Consider the following 25478-nt stretch of genomic DNA (forward strand, 5'->3'; position numbering starts at 1 on the left):
TGACTTCACTCGTGTCTCTCGAGGCTTTCGAGTCATTATGCACAATGCAAAATGGGGATCGGTCTCAAGAACAACTGTCGTAAACGTCTGAAATCATTCCTGCAGGTACAGAGGTCAACGCATCATCTGAAGGAGCAGAAAAGAATGCTGCAATGCATCATCTGAAATCTAGCATGGTATATTATAGCCCCCCAGATAACCTCACATTTAGCAGTTAACATTAAGTAAGAAGCCATTCAAGAGATTTTAACAGCACTACTACTACCATCTCCAATGTAGTCATTATAGAGAATCTACATTTCGACGACAATTTTCCCGGTGGCGTGGCCACTCATGCTCCTGGCCCAGGCCTCCTCTGCCTTGGTCAACCGATGTGTCGAATCCACAATGGTCTTGAGCTTACCTTCCTGTGCCATGTCCACCAGAAACTTCATGTCCTCGGACTTGGGGCTTAGTAACAACGGCACCAGCTTCTTCTTCGAAAAGGTCAGCTTCTTGAGCATGGAGGTAGCCATGGTCTGGAGGGTGGGAGTTATGTCGATCACCTTCCCCTCGGTGCTCAGATTAGGCTCGAAAGTGGACCAGGAAATGTTGGTGGTGCAATGGATGACTGCATCGTACTTCTTGCCTGATGGGCTCCATAGCTTTGCACCTTCGGGAGTCTTGTAGTCGAGCACCTCATCCGCGCCCAGACTCTTTATGAGTTCGATGTTGCGGGCGCCGCAAGTGGCTGTGACATGGTGGCCTGCGTGCTTGGCGAGCTGCAGCGCGTAGTGCCCCACGCCACCGGAGGCTGCTGTGATCAGAATGTTAGATGGCTTGTCGGTGGCATCAAACTTGGTTCCGGCAGCCTTCAGTGCCTGGAGAGCAGTCATGGCAGCCGTTGGTAGGCTTGCGGCTTCAGGGGGAGAGAGTTCAGGCGGCCTAGTCACCATTAGGCCGATAGGTGCCACAGCAAACTCGGCGAGCCCACCACCATTCTGTCATAACAAATTATCGGAAGTCAAGAAAGAAAGAAAAAAAAACACAAGCATGATAATAATAGAGAAAGAGCAACTTTGCTGAATTGAAGGAGCAAAAGATAATTGAGAATTTGCTGCAATTAGAAAAGATCGACACAAAAGTCAACAAACCAATAAAAAGGTGTTATAATCTCAAGTCACCTTAACTAAAGTTTATAGCATCACAATCTCTCAGGTGGTTTCACAGTTTGATTTACCATCACATTCATCTCATTGTAAACAAAATCTATGTTTAAAGAACTTCTCTACCTATGGAGTTTCCCAATCAATTAAATAAAGCATACATGAGATCAGGCATTAAGCTATTTCAAAGATTCCATTTTAATTTCTTTCACTAAATGAAAACATTATGATGCACAAATAACATCGAGCACACTTACAAAAAAGTTCAGCATGCCAACAACTTTGTCACCTTTCTTGAAGGCACTAACTTCAGGACCCAACTCAGCAACTTCTCCTGCTACATCAGCAACTGTTTCACAAAAATGAAGATGTCATCAAATAAATACAGTGATTTCACTTTCGCTGAAACATAATAAACCAGACATACTCGATAATCATGAGTTATTAAACACGAATTCGAAAAAGAAAAGGTCTATCGGTTGGTTGATGCAAAGGAAACCAGATAAACCTACCTTGTCAATGCACCTAAAAGCAAAACATGATATGCTAACAATAGTCTCGGTGTGTCCATTGCAGCTGTTCATTCATATATTTACTAGCATAACAAGACATTTATGTATGGTGTATTTTGGCTAAAAACAACTTCAAGAAGCAACGAGAACGGGCAAAAAAAAAAGTTACATAGACTACTCGAGTTTAACATGAACATTTCATGTAAATTTGAACCACAAAACTGCAAAAGGACAATAAGTGCTGAGAAAATTGATTGATGATCTAAAGATTTTAGAAAACTAGCACGCATCATATCTATACAAGTTTACTGACGAGAAAAAAGGAGAATAGAAAAAGATCATATGCTTAAATAATTAGGTATTAAATTGATCAGAAACCATTTCTTTCTGCAATCATTGAGTTACAATGACAAAAAGGTTGCTCAAGAGATAATAGATCGCCTAGCACATTCAACATATTGGTGATGATAACACCGAAGTTCTCAACCACCGACGAATAATCTTCTCTATCATTTAGTGGTAGTTGCTTGCTTACCGGGTGTAAATGGAAACTTGGGTGGCAAAAATGGACGCAACATGCCAACCTGAATTTTCCAATCGATTGGGTTTATACTTGCTGCCTCCAACTTAAGCAAAATCTCATTTTTCTTTGGTGAAGGAATTGGAACCTCAACATGCTGCAGTGAGCATAATAATCAATCAAACAGAAAAAATAAACCAATTGTGGTAAAAGCACAACGATGTGATAGGTGAGTTTATAAATAACAGATCCGGATCAGGTACCTATGAACCTTGATATTTTGACAAATTCTTGTAAATTTGAGAGTAATAGACCACATGTTTCACTAGGCAAAACAATACAACAACAACAGTATGCAGGTCAAATAAGACTTCATGGAATCATAGAAATGTTCCTAGAGAAAAAAAAATAAAAAAAATAAAATCAACAGAGGAGCATAAAATTTTGATCCGAAATACAATTATAGATCTCTTAATCCTTAAACCCAGAAGAAAATTCTGCGTTAGAAGTGGTTTTCAATCATCTGGAAAAAGCATGGTGACTGATTCCTAGATGAAGAAAGAGTAAAAAGAAAAGGAGCAGCACATACTTTGGTCAAAAAATGAATTATAATTCCGGAAAAATACAATTAAAGATAATTTTAACTCCTAAAATTCAGTTATTACGTAGGTTTAGCAGAGATTTTTGATCATATATAAAAAAAAAATATATATATATATATATATATATAATTTTAAATAGATTTGTCAAGAGGTGAATTTTAGATCTGGAAAATACAATGACAAATCTTTTAACCATGAAATTTAGAAATTGTGTAGGCTAGCAAACATTTCGATCATATATAAAAACCAAGGTGTCGGGTTCCCAGAAAAGGAGGAAAAAAAAGGCATGTAATAGTGAATAATTTTGTTAAAAGGTGAATTTTATATCCAGAAAACACAATTGTAGATCTTTTAACCCTAAGATTCAGAAATTATGAAGGTAGCAAAGGTTTCGATCACATATAAAGATCAAGTGGTTCAGTTCCCGGAAAAGGGGGGGGGGGGAAAAGGCATATAATTGTAAATAGTTTTCACAAAAATCAAAAATTTCAACTGGAAAATACAATTACGGATCTTTTAACCCTAAATTCAAAAATAGTGTAGGTTAGCAAAGATTTGGATCATATATAAAATCAAGATTCGGGTTCCCCCCAAAAAAAAAGTAAAAAAGACATATAATTAATGCAAATAATTTTGTCAAAAAAATGAATTTTACATCCAGAAAATACAATTACAGATATTGAAACCCTAACGCTAAGGGGGCGTTCCATCAGATAACAAAACTAAGGGATCTTGGGCCAGCAACAGTTAAATTATTCGGCCACTGTTGTGTATATATATTTACATATATAATATAAGAACAGTCTATGATAAGGTACAGGGCATTGACTCACGCTCTTCTCAACCGCTCAAACACAAGTCAAAAGGTAAAGACTTTCCGAATATCTTCATGATTTCTTTGAACAGAAGCGGACCAATGAATTACGTAAAGCGAATTTTTATGGATTTGGCCTGACTTGATTAAAATACGGTTGTCTGACGAGTTAATTTGTAAGGGACAAGGCCTGGTTCCACCATTTCAGGATGGAGGAGGCGGAATGAATCCCATCGCATCAGGGGGAGAATGGAACTCGTACCGAATCGGCAGCCTGCTCACCTTGAGGGCGCCGGCGCCACCGCCGTAGGACGGGTACTGGATGGCCTTCATGGTGCTCTTCTCCTCCGCCATGCGTTCTTGGTGGGTAGAGACCGGAGAAATCGAGAGCGAGAGTGATGGGTGGACGCTCGTTGCGCGCACCATTTTTATTGAGGCGACGAATCTGAAGGGACGCAACTCAAGATAGGGAACGCCGTTACTGTCCCAACCATGGGCTGCGGGGCCCACCCCACCCGGGCGTCGCGCCCCGGCAAGCGGATGTAATGGGGTGTATACCCTGGCTGGAACGAGACAGGAAATCCGCATCGTGCCCCGGCTAAAAGCATGAACCATTGTCTGATGACGCGGCGACCATCCATTGGATATCGGTAACGTACTCCATCCACGACGCTGTGATAATATTTTAATATTTTAATTACTTTTAATAAAAATAAAAAAATGACGAAGATATAATCTTATAATAATCTATCCAAGTCTTGATTAGATAAGCTAGTCAACATCTTTATGGTTCATAATTTTCACTCAAATCATTATAATTTTTTCAATACATCGAAATTAATTCACAATTCATCGGTCATAATTTAAGAATTCCTAAATTTATAATTTATTTTGATAAATTATCATCCATTTCAAATCTATAATTTCATACTCCACTATTTGTTGTTCCTTATTTCCTCTAAATTTTAATTATACGTTGAAGAATATAAAGAACTGTTAATTGAGTGTGTTTGTGAATGAAATTTGTATGTAGTATGATTCATTCTAAGAATAATACTTTTTTAACTCAATAATAGAAAATTTATCCTAAACTTCTCTCTAAATCGAGTATATTAAAAAGAAACACTATTATTTTAGTAGTACTATTTTCTTGATTTTGGTATAATAAGGAAAATAATATTTTTCGGATATAACCCTTCAATAAATATATGACAACTTGAATCGATTAGAATAAACATCTTCACGTTATTTTGTCAAATTCTTTGACTCCAAATCATATCTTACCTACATAATTCATTCATTAATGATTCTTCTTTTTTTTTTCAGAAGAATATTACATTAGCCTTTTGAATAATTTATCGGGTGATTTTTCATTAACAATTTATTTTTTCTATTAATATCCTTCTTTTTTTATTTTCATCCATCACTTATATCGATATCGTTTATTCATCATCTCTACTATCTATGCCTTAGGAACGTCGCTCCACTCATCTATCACCTCGGTCCTTACTCACATCACGGGGTATTTATGTTTATGTGTGATTTTCTTCGATCGTCGTGTTTATTATTTTCGATCACTTTTCATCACCTATCATCTCCGTCGAAGCGATGTTATTTATAATTATATCTTTCTGATCGTCGTGTTTGTGTTTCTTCGTTTCTCTTTTTTTCTCTTCTCTCTCATGTTAGTTTGAAGGTCACTGGTTTCAGCTTGAAGCTTAGAAAGAGGCAAAGGTGGTGGTGATCAAACACCATGTTCGCCGGAAGGCAGGCAAGCTGAGAACGTCCCACGAGCAGATGACTCATAAATGGCATATCCGGCGGATAACTCATAGAAGACAGGGAGCACCGATTTGGCGATGGGTCCCATGCCGAACGGACATATCAGGCGGCGTTGGGCTCCTGCGAGCGGATGCGACGGAAGTACCTCGAAACATGCCTGACGACGCGACATCGTCTGGTCGAGGCAGGAAATCCGAGCCGTGGCATCAACTCGACCTCGAAACATGCGTGGTGACGCGGCAGTCAGTCATTCGCCCACCAGACGATATCCTGCGGAGTTTGGAAAAGCCATGCACGATGCTGCACATCAAATCAAACTACAGTGACAATATTCTCCGAATTATTTGACCCTCCCACCGAACATGATTTAAATATTCATAGAGTTTACGGCCTGCTTTGAGAAATTATCATTCACATGCAAACCTATGATTTCATATTCTACTATTAATAGTTCATCCTTTTTCCTCTAATTTCCTTTTTTGCATTGCAGAATAAAGAGAAATTGTCAGTCAATTATGCACACCATGTCAGAGGATCCGATCTGTCACGATCCTCAATATATATATATATATATATATATATATATATATATATATATATATATAAAAGAGTTAATTAGCCAATAAGTAATTTATTAAATAGAAAGGAATATTTTCTGAAATGCTGTGTCCTCCTGCGTATTATCCTTAGGAAGAAGAATATCCGGCGGGATATTCCCACTGCATTGTTGAAAGAACGGCGTTTCGACATCCCATCTCTTTCCACCCGTTCGAGTTACCTTTCTGTGAACTGGAGAATCCCGTAGGGTCCTTGCTGACTGGATAAGGTGCTCCCGTTATATAATGTGGACTACTCGTACTATTTTGGAGAAGCTGGACCCCACCATCGCCACCGACCTTTCTACGTACCATAAAGTGCCACCACCACCTCCTCCTCCGCCTCGAAGAAGGTCTCTTTAGCGCAAATGGCGTACATACGAATGAAGCGGGCCACCGGCCCGCTCGACGGCGAAGTTAAGGCGCGCCTGCGTGGAGACGGCGCCCTCCGCGTCGCTGGCTATGCCAGTACCGGCAGCGACCAAGGCGCCGCCACCTGCCTCTCCCGTCTCGTCCACGCCTTCATTGAGACTGGCGGCCACGATACCCCCTCTTCGCCCAAGGATGATGGAGACGACGAAGATGGGTCCGAAGCGGACGCTGCCGCTTTCGATCGGGATCGCGCCGCCGCGAAGATAGTCCGGGAGCTGATATGCCCCGCGGTGGACATGAATCAGTTCCGAAGGAGGCTGGCGGGCGAGGTCTACGAGACGGCGGAGGGGTTCGCCTGGCTAAGGTCAAGCTGCGGTGGTTCTGCCTTCCGGCGCGCGGTGATGGCGCGGCTGAGGGATGCGGGGTACAATGCCGGGATCTGCAAGGCGAGCTGGGAAACCTCCGGCGGTCTCACCTGCGGGAGTTACGAGTACATCGACGTGGTGGCGACGGCGGGGGAAGGGGATGGCGACGAGCAGGGGAGAAGGTACATCGTGGACTTGGAGTTCGCGGCGGAGTTCGAGGTGGCGAGGGCGACGGAGGGGTACAAGGAGGTGGTAGCGGCGCTGCCGAGGGTGGCGGTGGCGGGGGAGGAGGCGGTGAGGGCGGCTGTGCGGGCAGTGGCGGACGCGGCGCGGAGGTCGCTGCGGGCGCGGGGCCTGCACGTGCCGCCATGGCGGAAGAGCCGCTACATGCTCGCCAAGTGGCTCGGGCCCTACCGGCGGACGACCAACCCAGTGCCGACCTCGCTCCCCGCCGCGCCGCCTGGCGGCGACGTGAAGTGCCGCGCGGTGGGGTTTCCCACGGCGGCAAGGCTGTTGGCGGCCCCCACCGCCAGGACCCGGTAGTAGAGCCGGCGACGGGCGCGGCGAGCAGTGACCGAGTTCTTTTTCCTTGTCTATAAGCGGTGATCGACCAAGTCGGTGACGTGACAGCGATGACGTGGGCGAATCTGTCTCGTGATTGACCAATTATAACGGGACCACGTTTTGTGGATAATCGGTAATCATACCGGTCGAGGATGTCATATCCTTTTCTGTAGAACATGCAATGTAGTAAGAGCAGAGGCCGAGGCTGATTTGACGTGGCACACAGCATCACTGCCGTTGAATCATGATTCGACGGGCTGATGGACCTCGCGGTCATCCTCAGAGATGGGTCCCGCTCGTGGTTGCCGATAGCGGCCGCCAATCTGGCGTGAGACGCACGACGCGGTGCATAATTGAGCTGGGCCCCCACCGTACCAGGTTCATCTCAACCGCTCATCTTGGAGCGACATCTGATGTGACGCGCACGAGAGAGGTAGTGGTCTGGGTTCTTGATCTTGAAGTCCGACGGCAACGTCGGTCGTGACTCGGGTTGCGTGGTTCGAGATCATCCGTTGGTGGTGGATGCATTGATATCGTCAATGGAAATATGCATCAACGAGGTATTCGACCGACTGACCATGAGAAGCGTTCTTTGGCAAGACGCTTAGACCTGCATTCTCTCTCGCTCATGCATTAACGAGGTGTTCGACAAAATGACGATGAGAAGCATTCTTCGGCAAGACGCGTCCACTTAGATATCAACCACCTAACGTCGAGGCATCGTCCACTTGGAGTATGTAGAAAGGGGAGAGGGATAAGAGTGTTTGACCTCAATAACTATTCTCATGTTTAAATTTATAATCAATCGATCCCTATCGGTTCATGATTGGAAACATATTCTACATCATGAAAAATATTTAGATAATATTTTCTATTCATCAATCGAGGAGCAACTCCGAATGAAGACATCATTAGGTTAAGAATATAAACCATAAAACTATATTCCATCTTGGAATTAAAGTGTGGTTATGTTGTTTGGTTCATACAGAATGATATGGAAATTAAGAAAGAAAAAAAATTATGAAGACTTTGAATTGAAGGAAAAGATAGGGATTTAGCAAAAAAAAAAAAATCAGATGAAGGGAACAAAGCAAAGAAACAAAAATAGTGTCATGACAATACAAAAATATGGCTTACTAAAAAAATATTTTTATGTGAGATGAAAATAAACATAGATTTTTTTTTTAAGTTTGAAAGATATTTATAAAGATCGACCCATAACTTAACATCACATTAGATTAAACATTCGAGGGCAATACATATATAGAGTAAATTTAATCAGTTGGATACTACTATTTATCCAGGACTTAGTTGATTTTATATATAATCATGTAATATGCTTGTGTGTCTATTCATAAAAGATTAACTCTTTCAAACATTTCACGATCCTTCAAGAACTTATAAAAAAAAAGGTGGATTAGAGTAAATATTTAACTCAGAATTTCAACAAACAAACACTTGATAGATAATACATATTATAAATATAAATTTTATAAGTTTTGAATAGTCACGCAATAAGAGATCTAAAGTGATCTGAGTATTTACATGACATTATTGTAAAATAAAATAACGAGTTAATCCTAGACACTACCAAAAATGCTCATCGGCAATATACCACTCAGACAACCTTATTTTGATTGATTTTTGCACTCAAATTCTAAAAACAAAAGATATTTTAGTAACATTAGAATATTTTTTATATAATCAGTAAACTAATTAAGATTTTATTAGAAATCCAAGTAAAAGTTATAAGAATTTAGTGGTCAGAAGGCAATTGAGATGATCACGGGATGCATATAGTCAACTTCAATGGCGTCCATTACTGCAAAGACAAGAACAGTGTGTCTTTCCACGTTAATTTATCCCACGAGACCCGCGCCCTAAGGCCAACACAAGAGCAATGGACACACCCTTTCATTAAGAATCATCCATTCCATCGCGTTGACTATTATTTACCCTTCCTTTCTTCCACCTCAAACTTCCATCGCGTTGACTATTATTTAGTGAAAGATGCTGATAAGAGAGCAAATTTCCTTCTCCTGATGAAAGAGAATTCGATATGCTTATAACATAAATCACTAATAATCCGATCTCGTGGTTATTTCTTGGAAGAAAAAGTTTCCTTTGTTCTTTAATTATTCCATTAGAACACATTTTGTTTATTATACGGTGAGTGATAAACATAATATGTGTAAGTTAAGATGCAGGCAGACGTATTATATTTTCTTGACTACATTAATCACATAATTCAAAAAATTAATTTTTATAGAAAATATTTATTATTTTTAATGATGTAATGTGTGATTGTGAGAAAGAATATAATAGGATAATTAATTATAGATTATTTTTTATAATTAGTTATCTTTAGTATCTCAATCTTTATTATTTTTTAAAATTATATTAAAATCTTTATACTTAATTTTACATGATTAAAAATAAAAAAAAGATAGATATTTTGTTAGAAGGGGTTAAATAGTTCATTTTTATAAAAAAATAAAAAAAAATATTAATATAATTTTTGAATGTATGAAAATTAAAATGCTAAAATTAATTAATTATAAAAGATAATTTGTATTTAGTCCAATGTGAATCGTGGGATAGAATTCAATATGACGTGTGACATGATATCCTACGTGAATCGTGTGGAGGGGGGGGGGGGGGGGGGGGGGGGCCACGTCCCACCACCTGTCCCCACACATATAGGCGCTTCTTCCTCGGGGGATAACCGATGCCATCAACTGCCACCCGAAAACGAGGAGAGAGCGAGCGAGAGCGAGAGAGAGAGAGAGAGAGAGAGACGGTCGCTCCTCGTCCACCATCTGTCATGGATCGAAGATAGTGTGTGGGCGATCTCAACCCGAGACCTCTTCTCCCTCCCCTCTTTATCTCCCCCTTTCCCTCCTCCTCGCTCTCCCTCTCTCTCTTTTTCTCTTTCTCTTTCTACCTGCATCGCGTCCTCCTCCTCTTCCTCCTCCTCCCGTGTGAGAGCAACGAGGACAGAAGGAGAGCAGGTGTGTGCGCTGCGCTGGGAGTTCCCTCGGGCGGCGACGACACTGCCTTGGCCGGCCCCGACATGGAGAAGGAGGAGCAGAAGGAGAGGAAGCCGGGGGAGGAGGGTGGCGAGCCCAGCGAGGCCAGCAGCGAGGTGGAGGGGAAGATAAGCCGGAAGCCCAGCTGCGCCTCCCTCGCCTCCAACGACGAGGACTACGTAGGCGGCGACGAGGAGGACGATGACGAGAAGCGAGCGGTGCTCCTCGGCCCGCAGATTGCTCTCAAGGAACAGCTTGAGATGGACAAGGTGCAGTCTTATCATACATATATCGTCTGATCTAATCTGATACATATGTATATACTCCGTCAATGCACATTGTGGTTGGTTCCACAGGATGATGAGAGCTTGAGGAAGTGGAAGGAGCAGCTCCTTGGAAGTATTGATCTCAATGAAGTTGGAGGTTCTCTCTCTCTCTCTCTCTCTCTCTCTCCATATACTAATATGTATCTACGTATTCTCTTTGGACTTGCTCGATTTGATGTAACGTGCACATGACCTGTTCGCTTATTTTACGCAGAGACTCTCGACCCGGACGTAAGGATTCAAGACCTCACGATCCTGACTTCCGAGCGCCCCGATCTGGTTCTACCGATTCCATTCGTCCCCGACCCGAAGGGCTTCGCGTTCGCGCTCAAAGACGGAAGCCGCTACCGCCTCAAGTTCTCCTTCACCGTCTCCAACAACATCGTCTCCGGGCTCCGCTACACCAACACGGTCTGGAAGACCGGGATGAAAGGTAGTGTTTGAAACGTAACCTTGGTCCTTGTGCTGTCGTGGGCTTTGTTTTGTTAAGCTTCGTGTGCTATGCCGTCGTGGCGTTCGATCTTTTGTCCAGTTGACAGCACGAAGGTGATGCTGGGAACATTTAGCCCTCAGAAGGAACCTTACACGTACGAGCTGGAGGAAGAGACCACCCCCGGTGGTTACTTCGCGAGGGGATCCTACTCTGCAAGAACAAAGGTGAGAGCGGTTACTGCAGATGAGCGGACATGGACAGAGGATGATGCATGCTACCCTTTTGCTTTTGTTGCAGTTCGTGGATGATGACGGGAAGTGCTACCTCGACATGAGCTACTACTTCGAGATCCGGAAAGACTGGCCGACGCCCGCTTGAGCATCGTCCGAAGGTTTTGTGCCATTGAATCCGTCTCCGGAGGAACTGAAGCTTGTCATTGCATGCTTGCAGAGGATTAATCGTTTTGATTTGAACTCCGGAGATGGATGTCTTGAGGTGCTGTCGTTCCGGGCGAAGGTGTTCGACATGAGTCAAGCTTTGTTATGTGTATGGGGGAAAGTTGCAAGCCTTTGATGTTTGCTTTGCCTTCTCTGACATGGTGTTAATCTTGTGTTGCTTCTTCCTCTGTGGCCCTCCTAAATGGGATGCTAATAACAAATGTTTACTTCTGTTTTGCAAGGATTGTTAAGAGTTTCTTTTCATGGAATGTGTGTTGGTTAATTATGTCCATAGATCACTGCTTTCCAACCATACAAATCAATTACAAGGATTGGATTCATGTTATGAACTCACTATTTCTTCCTTGTTTCTGCTAAAAATGAAATGGGTGTACAATCGATTAGAAGGATTGGATTCATGTTATGAACTCACTATTTCTTCCATCTTTCTGCTAGAAATGAAATGGGTACAGGTTTTTACTTTTCCTAAGTAGATTATGATCGATCAATTTTATGTTAAACCAGGATAGAATATGGTGTTCATAGATCTAATAATATTATGCATGGTTTGATACATACCGACATGACACATGATACATTCATACGTATTGCTTGTACTGAACGATATACAACAATAGGATGAACCTTACTACAGACAAGGACTGTCAGAAGCCCGAGTTTTATTTAGCAGCATGAAATTGCCTGTATTTTCTTACTAGTTTAATCCCACGAAAATTAAAAGGAACGACAACAATAAAAATAATAAGAAATAGCTCAGCCCTTTTAGCATATTCAAATTCCAGATGCTTTTATGAAGATGAAAAAAAAAGAGAGATGCTATTCCATAGTGCCATGCTAAATTTATCGAAGCATGATTAAGGTGATAAATATGGTGTACGTGCAGGTCAGACTAAGCACAAACACCCATGAGATTTCCCAGGGAAATAATCTTCACAAGATGGAGCAAAGTTTAGACGCACAAGCATGAGTCATCCATAAGCTTGCAACAAGTACAATCAGAATGGCACAACAGTTAGTTCCTGAGCAATTCAACATTACAACTCTAGGGCAAGGACATTTAGAGGATTTAATGTTGCAATTTTCAATCATAAATGCGTATGAAACGTGAAAAAAAAAACTATTTATTCGCATTTAACCTGTCATTTAGTCAGCGCTCACCTTTATAAGATTTGAGCACAACAAAACGATTAATCAGCGAGACAACATTTAGAAGGGGGAAAACAAAATTGGAGAGACGATACTAACAATGATCGATCGTCGTCATTTTTTCACCACCAACCATTATACCATCAAAATTTTCTCCGAGAGGAAATGGAACTCAAGGGGAGCTTTTGGTTCTAAGGGGCCATGAGTCCTTCGATTGTGTATGAGAGAGACTGTGCCCAGTCAGTTTTGAATAATAATGTTTGTAGTGTCCGCATTACGTTATAATCTGGATCCAGTTTGCGCTGCCAACCCTACAAAATAAACAAATGGGAACTTCAGCTGTGCCAGAGAAACAAAAGACATTCTGAAACACATTTGTTACTGTTTCAATCAAGCTGGTTAAGAGTGCCACAGACTAATACATCATGCCCCCCCTTTTTTTTTCAAATTCCCATCCACACATGAGCAGGAGCAATCATCTGAAGACTAGAATTATTTCCACGAATAAAAATCTGATGCATAAAGCAGGCACCATTTGTATGGAAGAGCAGGAATTCGAAACATGAGCAACCTTTGTAATGGAAAAATTTTCCACCTGTATATGATTTTCATTATAGATCATGTGTTTGTATATGCCTGAATATTGTGTTTAGCAAATAGAAGTAGTTGTTAGATTGATAAGAAAATAACTATAATGATTTGAAGTTCAGATGCTTCACTTCACCAAGAAATTACTGAACACAGCCACTATCCAGATAATCTAATTTTTTTCACGTGATTCCCAGAATAAGCAAACACAATGCAGTTTTCATCAAGAAATAAACCGATACTTCTTAGCACAATTAATTGGAAATTGTTTAGAGCTGATATGTGCATGAGCTTCTTCTATGAAAAGCTCCTCGGAGACTCTTCTTGTCTCATGCCTCTGCGCAATTCTAAAATTGCCTTAAAAAATTGACTTTATAATGCTCAATGTGTCCCATAAAAAGCACATACAAAAGAGCTAATCTATAAGCCTATAAGTTCTATGATGCAATCATATTACTTAAACATACAAGACAAGGAAAGAGTTGTATCTTTTTGTTTAATGCTCCATATGATGGTTCAGATGATATCAAATTGGGATGGGGTATATACATCATTTGTACAAGCTAAGAAGTACAAGATACAAAGAAACAGAAGCTGATACATATGATGGTTCATATGATTGAAAGAGTTGTATCATTTTGTTTAATGCGCCATGTGATGGTTCACATGATATCAAATTGGGATGGGGTATATAAACCATTTGTACAAGCTAACAAGTACAAGATACAAAGAAACAGAAGCTGATACATACAGTGGGGTAAAGTTGATTAAGATATTTACCTCTAGAACCAAAGTTGTCACCATCACAGTGCAAACATTACCGTCAATATTGACTTTATGGCGGCGAACTTGCTCTAGCAATTGATGCATGCATTCAGCTGGATGGACAGAATCCCCTTCAGCTGAGCCCCAAAAACTGAATGACCTCACTACCTCCTGTAATATCATATACACATCACCAATGAACATGCATACACATGAATGCATATACAGGTGCATGGGTATCCAGTGTTCGAAGTAACTATTAGAGTGTGATAGGATCTCAAGCGCAGAGAACATATCAATTAAATTTCCAGCCTTAAAACACTTCAAGAAAAGAGGCTACAACAGACAGTACCTCAATGAAAGCCTTTGGATTTGGGCAGTTTTGATTTTTCGATAACCTTAAGGTGCACTCAGCAGCAGTCCGGCCATCTCGAAGAGCAACAGCCTTAAAGAAGTCAAGCAGATTTACACGGTCACTGCCGGAAAGCTCTGCAGTCATGCCTACATCAAGAAAGATGACATGAGGCCTTGATTTAAAAAGCCCTTTATTTGAGTGCTTGGTTTGAACTCGGACAAGAATATTTCCAGGATGCATATCTGCATGGATGAAATTGTCCACCTGAATAAAAATGACTGCTCAAGTTAACTATAGAAAGAAAGTCACCTTAAAATGTAACAAAATGCTTAACAACCACAAAGAGAGTTTAAATGGTTCCAAGATTCATAACATACTATCAAGGAAAAAAAAGGTGAATGCATGGTTCAATTGGGACCTTGATCCTCGTCCTTGGAAGAAAATAAACAAAGTGTCCTCTGATAAAAAAGAGTTACGCTGACTGTTGCCATCAAGAATAAAAGTTTTCTTTGAGAACACTAGTAGTAATAATTTTGAATTAAGAAAAAAAGAAATATTATAAGTAGGAACACAAAAACATAAATTAGATGAAGTGTTAATAGCGAGTCCAATGCAATTTCCATTGATATTGATTGTTTTTATTGGTCTGCACGTCAAACTTGAATGCGGAAGCAATATGCACAGACAAAAAATACTATAGGCTGAAAAGAAGGTTGAAAACCTGGGTGGAACAAAAACCAAAACTAGAAAGATCACAAGAACAAAATAATACCATCAAAGAGACAAATGGAGATCATACCAAGAGCATCTTCAAGAGTGCATGAGTCCCAATGTGAGCAAGAGCACTTTTGACTCGGTCATGCCCATCAAGCTCATCAACATAGTGAGAAACGCTTTGCCCATACTCGTAAGTCTCCACTAAAACTGCAGGATGGACAAGTGGGTAGAGAGGTTTTGGAAAAGATACATCCTTCCACCTGCGAAAATTATAAATGAAGCGGCTTAGATGGGCAGCTTCCCTTGCAAGATCTACTTGAGACATCATGAAAACAGCAAACTGCTGCACGCTTTCGTCAAGGCGCAACCACTTCAAGGTAGGCATGAACTTGGAGATCTTGGCCACTATATTAATTATCATGAAATCCCTCCTAATGGACTCACCAACACCAGGATGTCTAACCTTTACAGCAACAACCAGGCGCTTTGCCTGTTGACCAGGATATCGAAATCTCAAAGAAGCCCGATGTACTTGAGCTACACTTCCAGACGCCACAGGCTCCTCTTCAAAATTCTCAAAAACATCAGAAAGTTTGCGGCCAAATGCTTTCTCTATAGATTTCCTTGTGTAGGCAAAGCTATGAGCAGGTGCTTTAGTATGAAGCTTCGCCAATTCAGTGCAAAGGTCACTAGGGAAGAGGTCTGGACGTGTAGCAGCCCACTGACCCCATTTTATTAATGCTGGACCTGCCTTTTCCAGAGTAGAATGAACAAGATGAATCCACACTTTCCTGAACTTAGGACCACAATCATCTGCAAGTGGAGCCATTACTATTATAGGGGAGAACAGAATAGCCAAATAGAATGCTCTTAGGAATAATATAAAACACTCCAACAGCGAAAGAATAAATGAAGTGAGAAAAATATGGCTATCTTGTGCACGCGTATAAAAATCATCTCGTGTTCGAAAATATTCCCCATCTGCCCAAGCCATTTTAGACAATGCAATCTCTCCTGCAACAAATGCAAGAAAACTAGGAACTAAATGGGATCTAGTGACAGCCAAGCTTGTAGCACAAGCAATCTTACTGACAGGTGAAGAAGCAATTCCTCTATAAGAGTACATTACACAAAGCCTTTGCCAGGCAACTTGAGCATGATGTGTCATTGAACTTCTAGCTGAAAGAACAGAGAACTTCCGCAAGGGGTTATTCTTGTATAAGTTCTCCTCAGATTTGTAGAGCATAGATAAGTTATTTTGTCTGCAAAAAACTTTGTAACAAGATAACATTCTGTATGAAAAAGGGAATCCATTTGTTGAAGATAATCTAGGTTCTGTAGTGGAAAAGCTGGTTCTGTAATTTGCTAGAAAAGAATACCCAATTTTCCTGATTTTATGAAAAGACAAAAACCTGCAAGTGGGATGAAGGATGTTGTAAGTCACAAAGTAAACCTTGAAATAAAATATTAACTAAAACATTTAAATTCTTAGACTATAATTGACTAATAGCTATTCAATATTATTATCTACTGAGTATAACAAGAACCATGTTAAGTTATGCAAATAAGATGATTTAGAACTGATAAACCAATTTCCTACATGGATAATACATGCATTCCCATGGGGCAAAACACTGGCAAGAGTACAAACAAGTGAGTACATAACCCATTAGTGCATAATCAATGTAAGAGGAAATCATGATATTCATATTTCAGAAACCACATTTAAAAAAAAAAAAGAAAACATTGAACGTTGACATATTAATTATATTGGAATTGTTTATGATGGTATTGGGTCAGACAATATCACAAACAATTTCATTCTTACCAAAGCACATTGTAGTCCGATAAAAAGACCAACAATATTAGGCATTGTCTTGAATGGTCCGATGACATAAACCAGTTAATCCTTAATCAAAACAATATGAACTCATTATTTTTCCACATAGCAGTCCTTATATAGTAGGAATGAAGGATGTCATCATGTTTCACCGTTACTCATCACTTATTTAAGACAAATTGAACAGCTAATCAAGCCAATTCGACATTCAAAACTGATCTCTATATTATACATCTGCAAATCAACACCAATCCCGAAGCTCAGTGGCACAGACCATACCGGTCACAATATGCAGGCATACTGTGACCAACAAAAAGGAGAAAGAAAGAGAAAGAAAAAGAAGAGGAGAAGAGAAAAATGGAACTTGCTAGCCTAATCTTGCAACCTTAAGCAAGCTCTCGGGCGCATCTTGCAACTCATACAAAGGATTCGTCTCTCAATGACGAAGAACCTGTCTTACTCACGGTGCCCACTACCCCAATGTCACGGCCTTAGCTGGAATTGCCTAAGGCGTGAGGCACCTGTGCGGCAAAGGCGTGAACTTAGCTTGCGTTGCCTAAGTCGCGTTTCGCCCTTGCGATTTGCGTTCGCAAAGATCAGCCCACTTGCAACCTCTCGTAGGTCCCGAAGGACCAGTAAAAAGAGAAAGTTGATTAGTTCGAAGAATGAGCGACGGACAAGTCCCGACGTCTCGCGAAAAGGGGAAGCTTTACAAGCAATTCAGGGAGCACCTTGCGTGCACAAGAGAAAAGAGGGAGAGGGGGAAAACAAGGACTTTAGAAGGTTGAATGAACAGCTGCAAGTCCACAAACAGCTGCTCACCGGGTGCCGGGCGCGACAACAAGTTCCAGTCAAGGTAATGTGCGAACTTGCGAAAGATTGTTCAACGTCGGACACTATACCAAAGCCCCATCCAGCCTTGTGCCACCCGGGTGGTTCCAAGGGGCTAAGATGGCTGACGTTTTGTGAGCAAAAGCGGACTGTAGGAAACAGCCCGTGGCACACGAAAACGAAACTGTTTTGGGCTATTTTGGGGTTGTTTTGCTTGGTTTGGTGAGCGGTCGCTTTGTAGCGCTGCAACTTGTTCGAACTTACATTTTTACAAGCAAAATGACTCAAAACCAAGACAAAACATGCTGCCAAGCAGCTGTACATGTAGATGAGGGCGACGAACGGTTCGTTGAACGGAGTTGTTGCGGGTGCGCGACGACCGTTCGTGACATTCTCCCCCACTTAAACTGTCGACGCCCTCGTCGACGCTTGTTGGTAGTTGTTGATAATTGTTTCTTCATGTCGTAAGGCGTCTTCGGGCTCCCAACTGGCTTCAGTTCGGGGAAGCTTTCACCACTTCACCAAGTACTCGGTCTGCTCAGCTCCATTGGGTAGCTTTATCTTGTGATCCGCTAAAATGGTTTCAACTCGCTTCTCGTAGGAGACTCTGGTGGGGGGTAGCCGAGTTGGAACACTTCGGGAAGCATCTTACGAATCCGAGTGGTAGGCTTTTAGGTTGCTGGCGTGAAGAACGTTGTGAATTTTGAACCACGCCGACAGCTGCAACTTGTATGAGACATTGCCTACCTTGCTAATAATTGGGAAGGGCCCTTCATACTTGCGCACCAATCCTTGGTGGACTTTGTTCCTAAATAATTAGAGTGATGCTGGTTGGAGCTTTACCAACACCAAATCGCCGACTTTGAACTCTTGCGGTCGCCTTCCCAAGTCTGCCCACTTCTTCATCCTTTTTGCCGCCTTCTCCAAGTAAGCCCGCGCAATATCTGCATTTCGATGCCACTCCTTTGCGAAGTGGTAGGCTGACGGACTACTCCCAGTATTACCCGATTGCCATGGTGTGAGGAGTTGACGGTTGTTGTCCTGTAATAACCTCGAAGGGGTTCTTGTTGGACGCAGAGCTCCGCTGCAAGTTGTAGGAGAATTGGGCAATGTCTAACAACTTCACCCAATCTCGTTGGTTGGCACTCACGTAGTGCCGAAGATATTGCTCCAGGAGCGAGTTTATCCTCTCGATTTGGCCATCCGTCTGGGGGTGGAGGCTTGTGGAGAAGTATAACTTGGATCCCAACCATTTGAATAGCTCAGTCCAGAATCGTCCCAAGAACCGAGCATCTCAATCACTTATGATATTGTGCGGGACTCCCCAATACTTCACCACATCCTTCATCATCAGCTTGGCTGCCTCCTCTGCTGAACAGTGTAGGGGAGCAGCAATGAAAGTTGCATACTTTGAAAATCGATCGACTACCACGAGTATCGATCCGAATCTCTCTACTAGTGGCAAGCTTGATATGAAGTCCAAGGAAATGCTCTCCCACGGCCTTTCTGGTACGGGCAACGGCTCCAAAAGTCCCACCGGCTTCCGCTGCTCCGCCTTGTCTTGTTGGCAAGTGAGGCACGTTCGAACATATTTCTCCACATCAGTCCCTATCTTCGGCCAATAGAAGGCCCTCTCCACGAGAGCCAACGTTCGGTGAATACCTGGGTGTCCAGCCCATAGGGAATCGTGACACTCTCTTAAGAGTTCACGCCTCAAATTGTCCACTCGAGGAACATAAATCCTATTCCCTTTTGTGTACACGAGTCCCTCCTGGACCCAAAATCGTCGTGCCTTGCCTTCTTTGATGAGCTGCATCAAGATAACTGCTTGGGGGTCACTATACAGTCCATCCCTGATCCTGGAAAGGAAGTTGGAGTGCAACTGACTTGCTTGGCCTCTGCCCTCCAATTGTACGGAATTCACGCGCTCCACTTTCCGACTCAATGCATCGGCCACAACATTTGCCTTTCCAGGCTTGTACTCCATTGCCATATTAAATTCAACTAGGAAGTCCTGCCATCGTGCTTGCTTTGGGGAAAGTTTCTTTTGCGTTTGGAAATAGCTCAGAGCAAGGTTCGCAATACCGTACCGTACCGGAGTTTCGACCTGGGCTCGATACCGGTACGGTACGGTATACCGCTCGGTACACCCAGGTGTACCGAGCGGTATATTCAGGCGTGCCGAGCACTGTAGCAATGCTACACTGCTACAGGACTACTACAGTACTGCTACAGTACCGGACCGGTAACAGGCGGTCCGCGTACCGGAAGTCTGTCGGACCGGTACGTACCGCCCGTACTGGGCGGTACGGACCGGTACTGCAAACCATGGCTCAGAGTGATGTTGTCTGTCCTCAACATAAATCGCGATCCGAGAAGGTAGTGTCGCCAAACTCGTAGACAATGGATCACCGCTGTCATCTCCTTCTCGTGCACTGGATACCGCCGCTCGGTCTCGTTGAGCTTGCGGCTCTCGTAGGCTACCGGATGACCCTCCTGCATGAGTACTCCTCCAGTACTCCTCCAATAACGAAGTCTGAAGCATCCGTATGGACTTCAAAAGGCTCTCCATAGTCCGACAATTTGAGCACCGGTTCTTCCAGAATAGCAGCCTTCAGATCTTAGAATGCTATTTCACATTTGTCAGATCACTTCTAAGGCTGCTCCGTCTTCAACAACTCCGTCAGTGGAGTTAAACGCTTCGAATACCCCGTTATGAAGTGTCAATAGTAGTTGACGAAACCAAGGAAGGATCTCAACTCTGGCACCTTCTTTGGAGTTCACCATTCCGCAACCGCTTGCACATTTGATTTGTCCATCCGAATGGAACCATCACCAATTCGATGCCCCAAGAATAAGATCTCCGTTTGGGCAAAGTAGCATTTCTCCCTTTTTACGAACAAAGTGTTCTCCCTGAGAACCTTGAAAATTGTCCGAAGGTGCTTGACATGGTCCTCGAGCGTTTGACTGTAGACGACGATATCGTCCAAGTAGACGATCACGAACTTATCCAAATGCTCCTTAAATAGCTGATTCATGAGAGTGCGGAACGTGGCCGGAGCGTTGGTTAAGCCGAAAGGCATCACCAAGAACTCAAACACTCCATACCTGGTCACACAAGTAGTCTTTGCTTCATCGCCTTCAGCAATGCGCACCTGCCAATACCCCGACCTAAGGTTGAGTTTTGAGAAATACTTGGCTTTGCCCAACTTGTCGAACAAGTCCACGATGAGCGGGATGGGACACTTGTTCTTCACTGTCACTTTGTTGAGGGCTCGGTAATCGACGCATAGTCGGAGGCTCCCATCTTGTTTCTTCTGGAAGAGAACTGGAGCTTCGAATTGTGCTTTAGAGCTGCAGATGAGACCACCGCTTAGTAGTTCACCTAACTGCTTCCTGAGTTCTGCCAACTCTGGCGAGGGCATGCGGTAGGGTGGTCTCGCTGGAGGCTTTACTCTTGGCTCCAGCTCGATGTTGTGATCCACGCCTCTGCGTGGTGGAAGAGTCTTTGGCAACTCGGGTGGTATAACGTCATTGAACTCTTTCAGGACGTTCACCACCACAGCAGGTTCTTGAATGGCCTTCTCGCCGAGTGGCTCTAGCTTCATAGCAGCCACGAATGTTAATTCATCTTTTCGCACCCCTTTCTTCAGTTGCAATGCCGATATATGTTGGGGTTTCTTGGTTCCTCTTCGAGAGACGGGAACCACGCAGGGGTCGTCACCTCCCATCATACACAGGGAGTTTAGGAACGACATTGGCACCAACTTCGCCGCGTGCATGAACTCCATTCCAAGAATCACTTGGAAGTCGTCCAGTGGTACCGCCATCATGTTGGTGCTCCCGCTCCATGTTTCGATCTTGATGGGAACTCCCTTCGCCAACCCGGAGATTCGCCTGGCTTTCGAATTCATCGCCTTCATTCGACTTGGGCTCTTCTCCAAGATCAACCCAAGTCGCTTTGCTTCTCGATCGGCAATGAAGTTGTGGGTAGCACCTGTGTCCACCATTGCACGGGCTGTTTGGCCATTTAGCTTGATGTCTACATACATCAGCTCACCACTTCCTGCTTTTTGTAGCTTTGTCTCCGTGTTCTCCCCCACTTGACCCCGCATGGCATTCAACAAATGCATCGCTCCCATCCGGGGTCCATGCGACTCCTCATAGTCACTGCTGGCTTCAGAACTACTCGAACTAAGAGCGACAGCCTTGCCCTTGTCCGATTTGGGGGGGTGAATGGAAGCTGTTAAAGCATTGAGTGCTTGTTTTTGTGGGGACTCCCTCACCATGTGTGGCCCTCCGCACAAGAAGCATCCGCCAGGTTTTGGGGCCTTGCCTTTCGGGCTTGGCCCTTTATGGGAACTCTTCTTCTTTTGTTCGCCCCCGAGCTCCTTCCCTCGAGAATATTTTGGAGGGCGATTGCTTGAAGATTGTTTCCTTCTTCCCGGGTCTTCGGAGGAAACGAAGTCGGTGAGCCTTTCTGCGGCAGCAATTGCCCCGATCAAATCGGCGACATTCCTTCGATGTAGTTCTTGTTGCGCCCATGGCTTCAAACCATCAAGGAAGCTGAACAACTTATCCTTCTCAGACATGTCTTGGATGTCCAACATTAGCGCAAAATATTGCTTCACGTAGTCTCGAATGGAAGTATTTTGGCGGAGTTGTCTCAACTTCCTTCTTGCAACGAGCTCGGTGTTCTCCGGTAGGAATTGAGCTCTCAACTCCCGCTTCAAGTCCTCCCATGTATCAACTTGACACCGACCTTGTTGGATCTCCTCCCAACGGGTTCTCCACCAAAGTTTTGCATTTCCGTTCAGATGCATGGTTGCTATGGAAACTTTGGTTTCTTCATAATCAGGCCTCGTAGTTCGAAAGTATTGTTCATATCGAATAGAAAATTCTCGAGCTCTTTGGCATCTCTGGCCCCTCCATAACCATGAGGCTCGGGTGCCCTCAAGTTTTGAGGCGGCGCAACGCGGGTGTTGCTTCCTCCCGCATTTAGCGCTCTTGTGAGCATGGCCACCCTCGAAGTGAGTTCCGCCACAACTTCTTACAAGTGTTGTACGGAGTCTTTGGTGTCATCTGACAATCGGTCGACTAGGGCCTCAACCTTGTCGATCCTGGACTCTACTCCTTCTTGCGAGCTCTCTACCCCAACAAGCCTTTGTTGGCCATGGTAGAGTTCCTCCAAGCTCGCTTCAAGAACATCCAAGCGGGTTTCCGCCGTTGTGAGTCTCTCCTTGTGACTCTTTTTCCCGGTTGGCGCTCTAGATTGTGCCTTCTTCGCTCGCGGAGAGTAGCCAACTTCTCGCTCATCATGTTCGCTGCCGCGCTCCTCTTGAGCGCTCCAACAGCATGAGAGCGAGTGTGCACATGGAGCCCACCTACGACTGCTTGGGGCAAGGGTCCGGCTTGCCCCGTCTTGCTTGATTCGCCACGATGCTTTGCCATGGCGAAGTTGCAAAGTTCCTTCGCTGCTCGCTCGAAGTGCTTGCCCGCTCTGATACCACAATGTCACGGCCTTAGCTGGAATTGCCTAAGGCGTGAGGCACCCTTGCGGCAAAGACGCGAACTTAGCTTGCGTTACCTAAGTCATGAGGCACCTTTGCGGCAAAGACGCGAACTTAGCTTGCGTTGCCTAAGTCGTGCTTCGCCCTTGCGATTTGCGTCCGCAAAGATCAGCCCACTTGCAACCTCTCGCAGGTCCCGAAGGACCTGTAAAAAGAGAAAGTTGATTAGTTCGAAGAACGAGCGACGGACAAGTCCCGACGTCTCGCGAAAAGGGGAAGCTTTACAAGCAATTCAGCGAGCACCTTGCATACACAAGAGAAAAGAGGGAGAGGGGGAAAACAAGGACTTTAGAAGGTTGAATGAACAGTTGCTCACTGGGTGCCGGGCACGACAACAAGTTCCCGTCAAGGTAACGTGCGAATTTACGAAAGATTGTTCAACGCCCGACACAATACCGAAGCCCCATCCAGCCTTGTGCCACTCGGGTGGTTCCAAGGAGCTGAGATGGCTAACGTTTTGTGAGCGGAAGTGGACTGCAGAAAACAACCCGTGGCACACGAAAACAAAACTGTTTTGAGCTGTTTTGGGGTTGTTTTGCTCGATTCGGTGAGCGGTCGCTTTGTAGCGCTACAACTTGTTCGAACTTATATTTTTACAAGCAAAATGACTCAAAATCAAGACAAAACATGCTGTCAAGCAGCTGTACATGTAGATGAGGGCGACAAATGGTTCGTTGAACGGAGTTATTGCGGGTGCGCGACGACCGTTCGTGACACCAATCCCTAACAAAGAAAGGGGTATAGAGAATCAAATACAAAACATGGGTTTAAAATTCCATCCGAATGACAAGGGAACAATGCACAAATAGGGTTTTCCACAATTCACATGACAGCAAATTAATTCAAAGCCAAAAAAATACTCTTACAGTTACCACACGAACATCTTTTATACTTGCTTTAAGAAAATAACATATGGACATAAAAAAAGAGTGATTTAATCATATATAATGCACCTATAGCCGTCAAAAACCCTAGATTTCACTAGTCACAAATCATGATTAATGCAAAGGGGCAACTATAGATCCTGTACATTACCTAGACCTCACCAGATATAATTATCCATGGCAAATTTTAAGAAACACATGTCGGTTGGTTCCACCAGAGACCAACCAGATTAGTTATTTAGTTTCTCTTTTGTTTTTCCCTCCTCTTCCTTCCTATACTTGTTGGAACGGTAGTCTATTCAAAGTATAACTTACCTACAAAATTACTTTGAAAGTCACAAGGCTGACTTTCTAGCCCAATAATGCACATGTGTCCGCACCAAGGTTTCAGAAGTTAAACCAATTATAATATAGATCAGTACCATCCAAGACCCAGTGAGGCTGATTTCTCAAGCCTCGCCAATTAAAAGGCCAATAAGAACTCAGTTGTATCTATCTTCTACTATAGATTTCCTTTAGTACTCCTTAGAGTACCAAATCATGGTCCTGAAGACTGACCTCGACATCATTTGGCAGTCCAGAGAAATCCTCCTATGCCGCAACAAGAACCCTCTTTAATTCGCAATAGGGAGTTCCATCAAAGCGTCATATACCATAACTGCGAAAGAAATTAGAAAGAAAAAAGGGCAAGCCATCAAATCCAAAAAATTACTCTGATAGAAAATCAAGCTGAGAAGTCTATTGGAAGGAAGCTACAATAAGGGCATCCAGAAACAGAGCTCACGCTGAGACCTCAACGATGTTCTAGGGGCGGCAAAGGCGGCCAGGATGGCGCCGCGGCATCGGAATCCGAGACCTAAAGGAACCCATCAGAACATCTTCAGCAAGATCGAAGGGGAGGAGAACAAGATTCTCTTCCTTGATGTAGCAAACGAAGGGAAAGGGGGGCGGGATCGCGACTCAATGTTAGGATCAGGGTTCAGAAGCAGGAGGAGAAAGGAATGGGAAGGAGAAGAGGCAAGCGGTGACCTGAAGCGAGCGCAGCAGAGGAAGAGAGGGGACGAGAGGCGAAGGCCGTTCCCACGTGCTCGCGGGACGACCGCACGGAGCATAATATATCGGGTTTAAAGAAGATGGACGTTTAGAACCCGCTCCGCTTCGAATAGTCAATTAGTGATGGTATCGGGTCGGGTTGCGGACCACCGTGTATCGTTAAGAACTGGATCCGTATCCAATTCATCTTATGATCAGGTTGAAACCGGGT

General features: G+C 43.5%; 4 protein-coding genes across 6 annotated transcripts; 2 read left to right on the plus strand and 2 right to left on the minus strand.

Moving 5' to 3' along the window:
- Positions 1 to 157: 157 nt before the first annotated feature.
- Positions 158 to 4033, minus strand: LOC135597105 (chloroplast envelope quinone oxidoreductase homolog). The gene is made up of 4 exons (XM_065089624.1): positions 3876 to 4033; positions 2193 to 2334; positions 1403 to 1494; positions 158 to 980 (listed from the first exon to the last, which is right to left on the minus strand). The coding sequence occupies exons 1-4, from the start codon at positions 4017 to 4019 to the stop codon at positions 294 to 296; spliced, it is 1065 nt and encodes a 354-aa protein (XP_064945696.1). The 5' UTR covers positions 4020 to 4033; the 3' UTR covers positions 158 to 293.
- Positions 4034 to 6003: 1970 nt separating this feature from the next.
- On the plus strand, positions 6004 to 8021 carry LOC135597106 (uncharacterized). Its single transcript, XM_065089625.1, has one exon. The coding sequence runs from the start codon at positions 6340 to 6342 to the stop codon at positions 7249 to 7251; it is 912 nt and encodes a 303-aa protein (XP_064945697.1). The 5' UTR covers positions 6004 to 6339; the 3' UTR covers positions 7252 to 8021.
- Positions 8022 to 10050: 2029 nt separating this feature from the next.
- Positions 10051 to 11761, plus strand: LOC135596580 (rho GDP-dissociation inhibitor 1-like). Its single transcript, XM_065088629.1, has 5 exons — positions 10051 to 10570; positions 10658 to 10724; positions 10842 to 11060; positions 11160 to 11284; positions 11358 to 11761. The coding sequence occupies exons 1-5, from the start codon at positions 10346 to 10348 to the stop codon at positions 11436 to 11438; spliced, it is 717 nt and encodes a 238-aa protein (XP_064944701.1). The 5' UTR covers positions 10051 to 10345; the 3' UTR covers positions 11439 to 11761.
- Positions 11762 to 12623: 862 nt separating this feature from the next.
- On the minus strand, positions 12624 to 25315 carry LOC135582485 (uncharacterized). 3 transcript variants are annotated; one of them, XM_065089627.1, is made up of 7 exons: positions 25244 to 25315; positions 25007 to 25070; positions 24773 to 24872; positions 15172 to 16501; positions 14370 to 14636; positions 14033 to 14188; positions 12624 to 12975 (listed from the first exon to the last, which is right to left on the minus strand). In XM_065089627.1, the coding sequence occupies exons 3-7, from the start codon at positions 24781 to 24783 to the stop codon at positions 12856 to 12858; spliced, it is 1884 nt and encodes a 627-aa protein (XP_064945699.1). In that variant the 5' UTR covers positions 24784 to 24872; positions 25007 to 25070; positions 25244 to 25315; the 3' UTR covers positions 12624 to 12855. The 3 variants fall into 3 exon arrangements, with proteins under 3 accessions (XP_064945699.1, XP_064945700.1, XP_064945698.1); XM_065089628.1 differs by having other exon boundaries at positions 24999 to 25070; positions 25244 to 25288; XM_065089626.1 differs by lacking the exon at positions 25244 to 25315 and having other exon boundaries at positions 25007 to 25147.
- Between the last annotated feature and the right edge of the window lie 163 nt (positions 25316 to 25478).

Source organism: Musa acuminata, chromosome BXJ1-11 (assembly GCF_036884655.1).
Source record: "Musa acuminata AAA Group cultivar baxijiao chromosome BXJ1-11, Cavendish_Baxijiao_AAA, whole genome shotgun sequence".
NCBI classification, from domain to species: domain Eukaryota; kingdom Viridiplantae; phylum Streptophyta; class Magnoliopsida; order Zingiberales; family Musaceae; genus Musa; species Musa acuminata.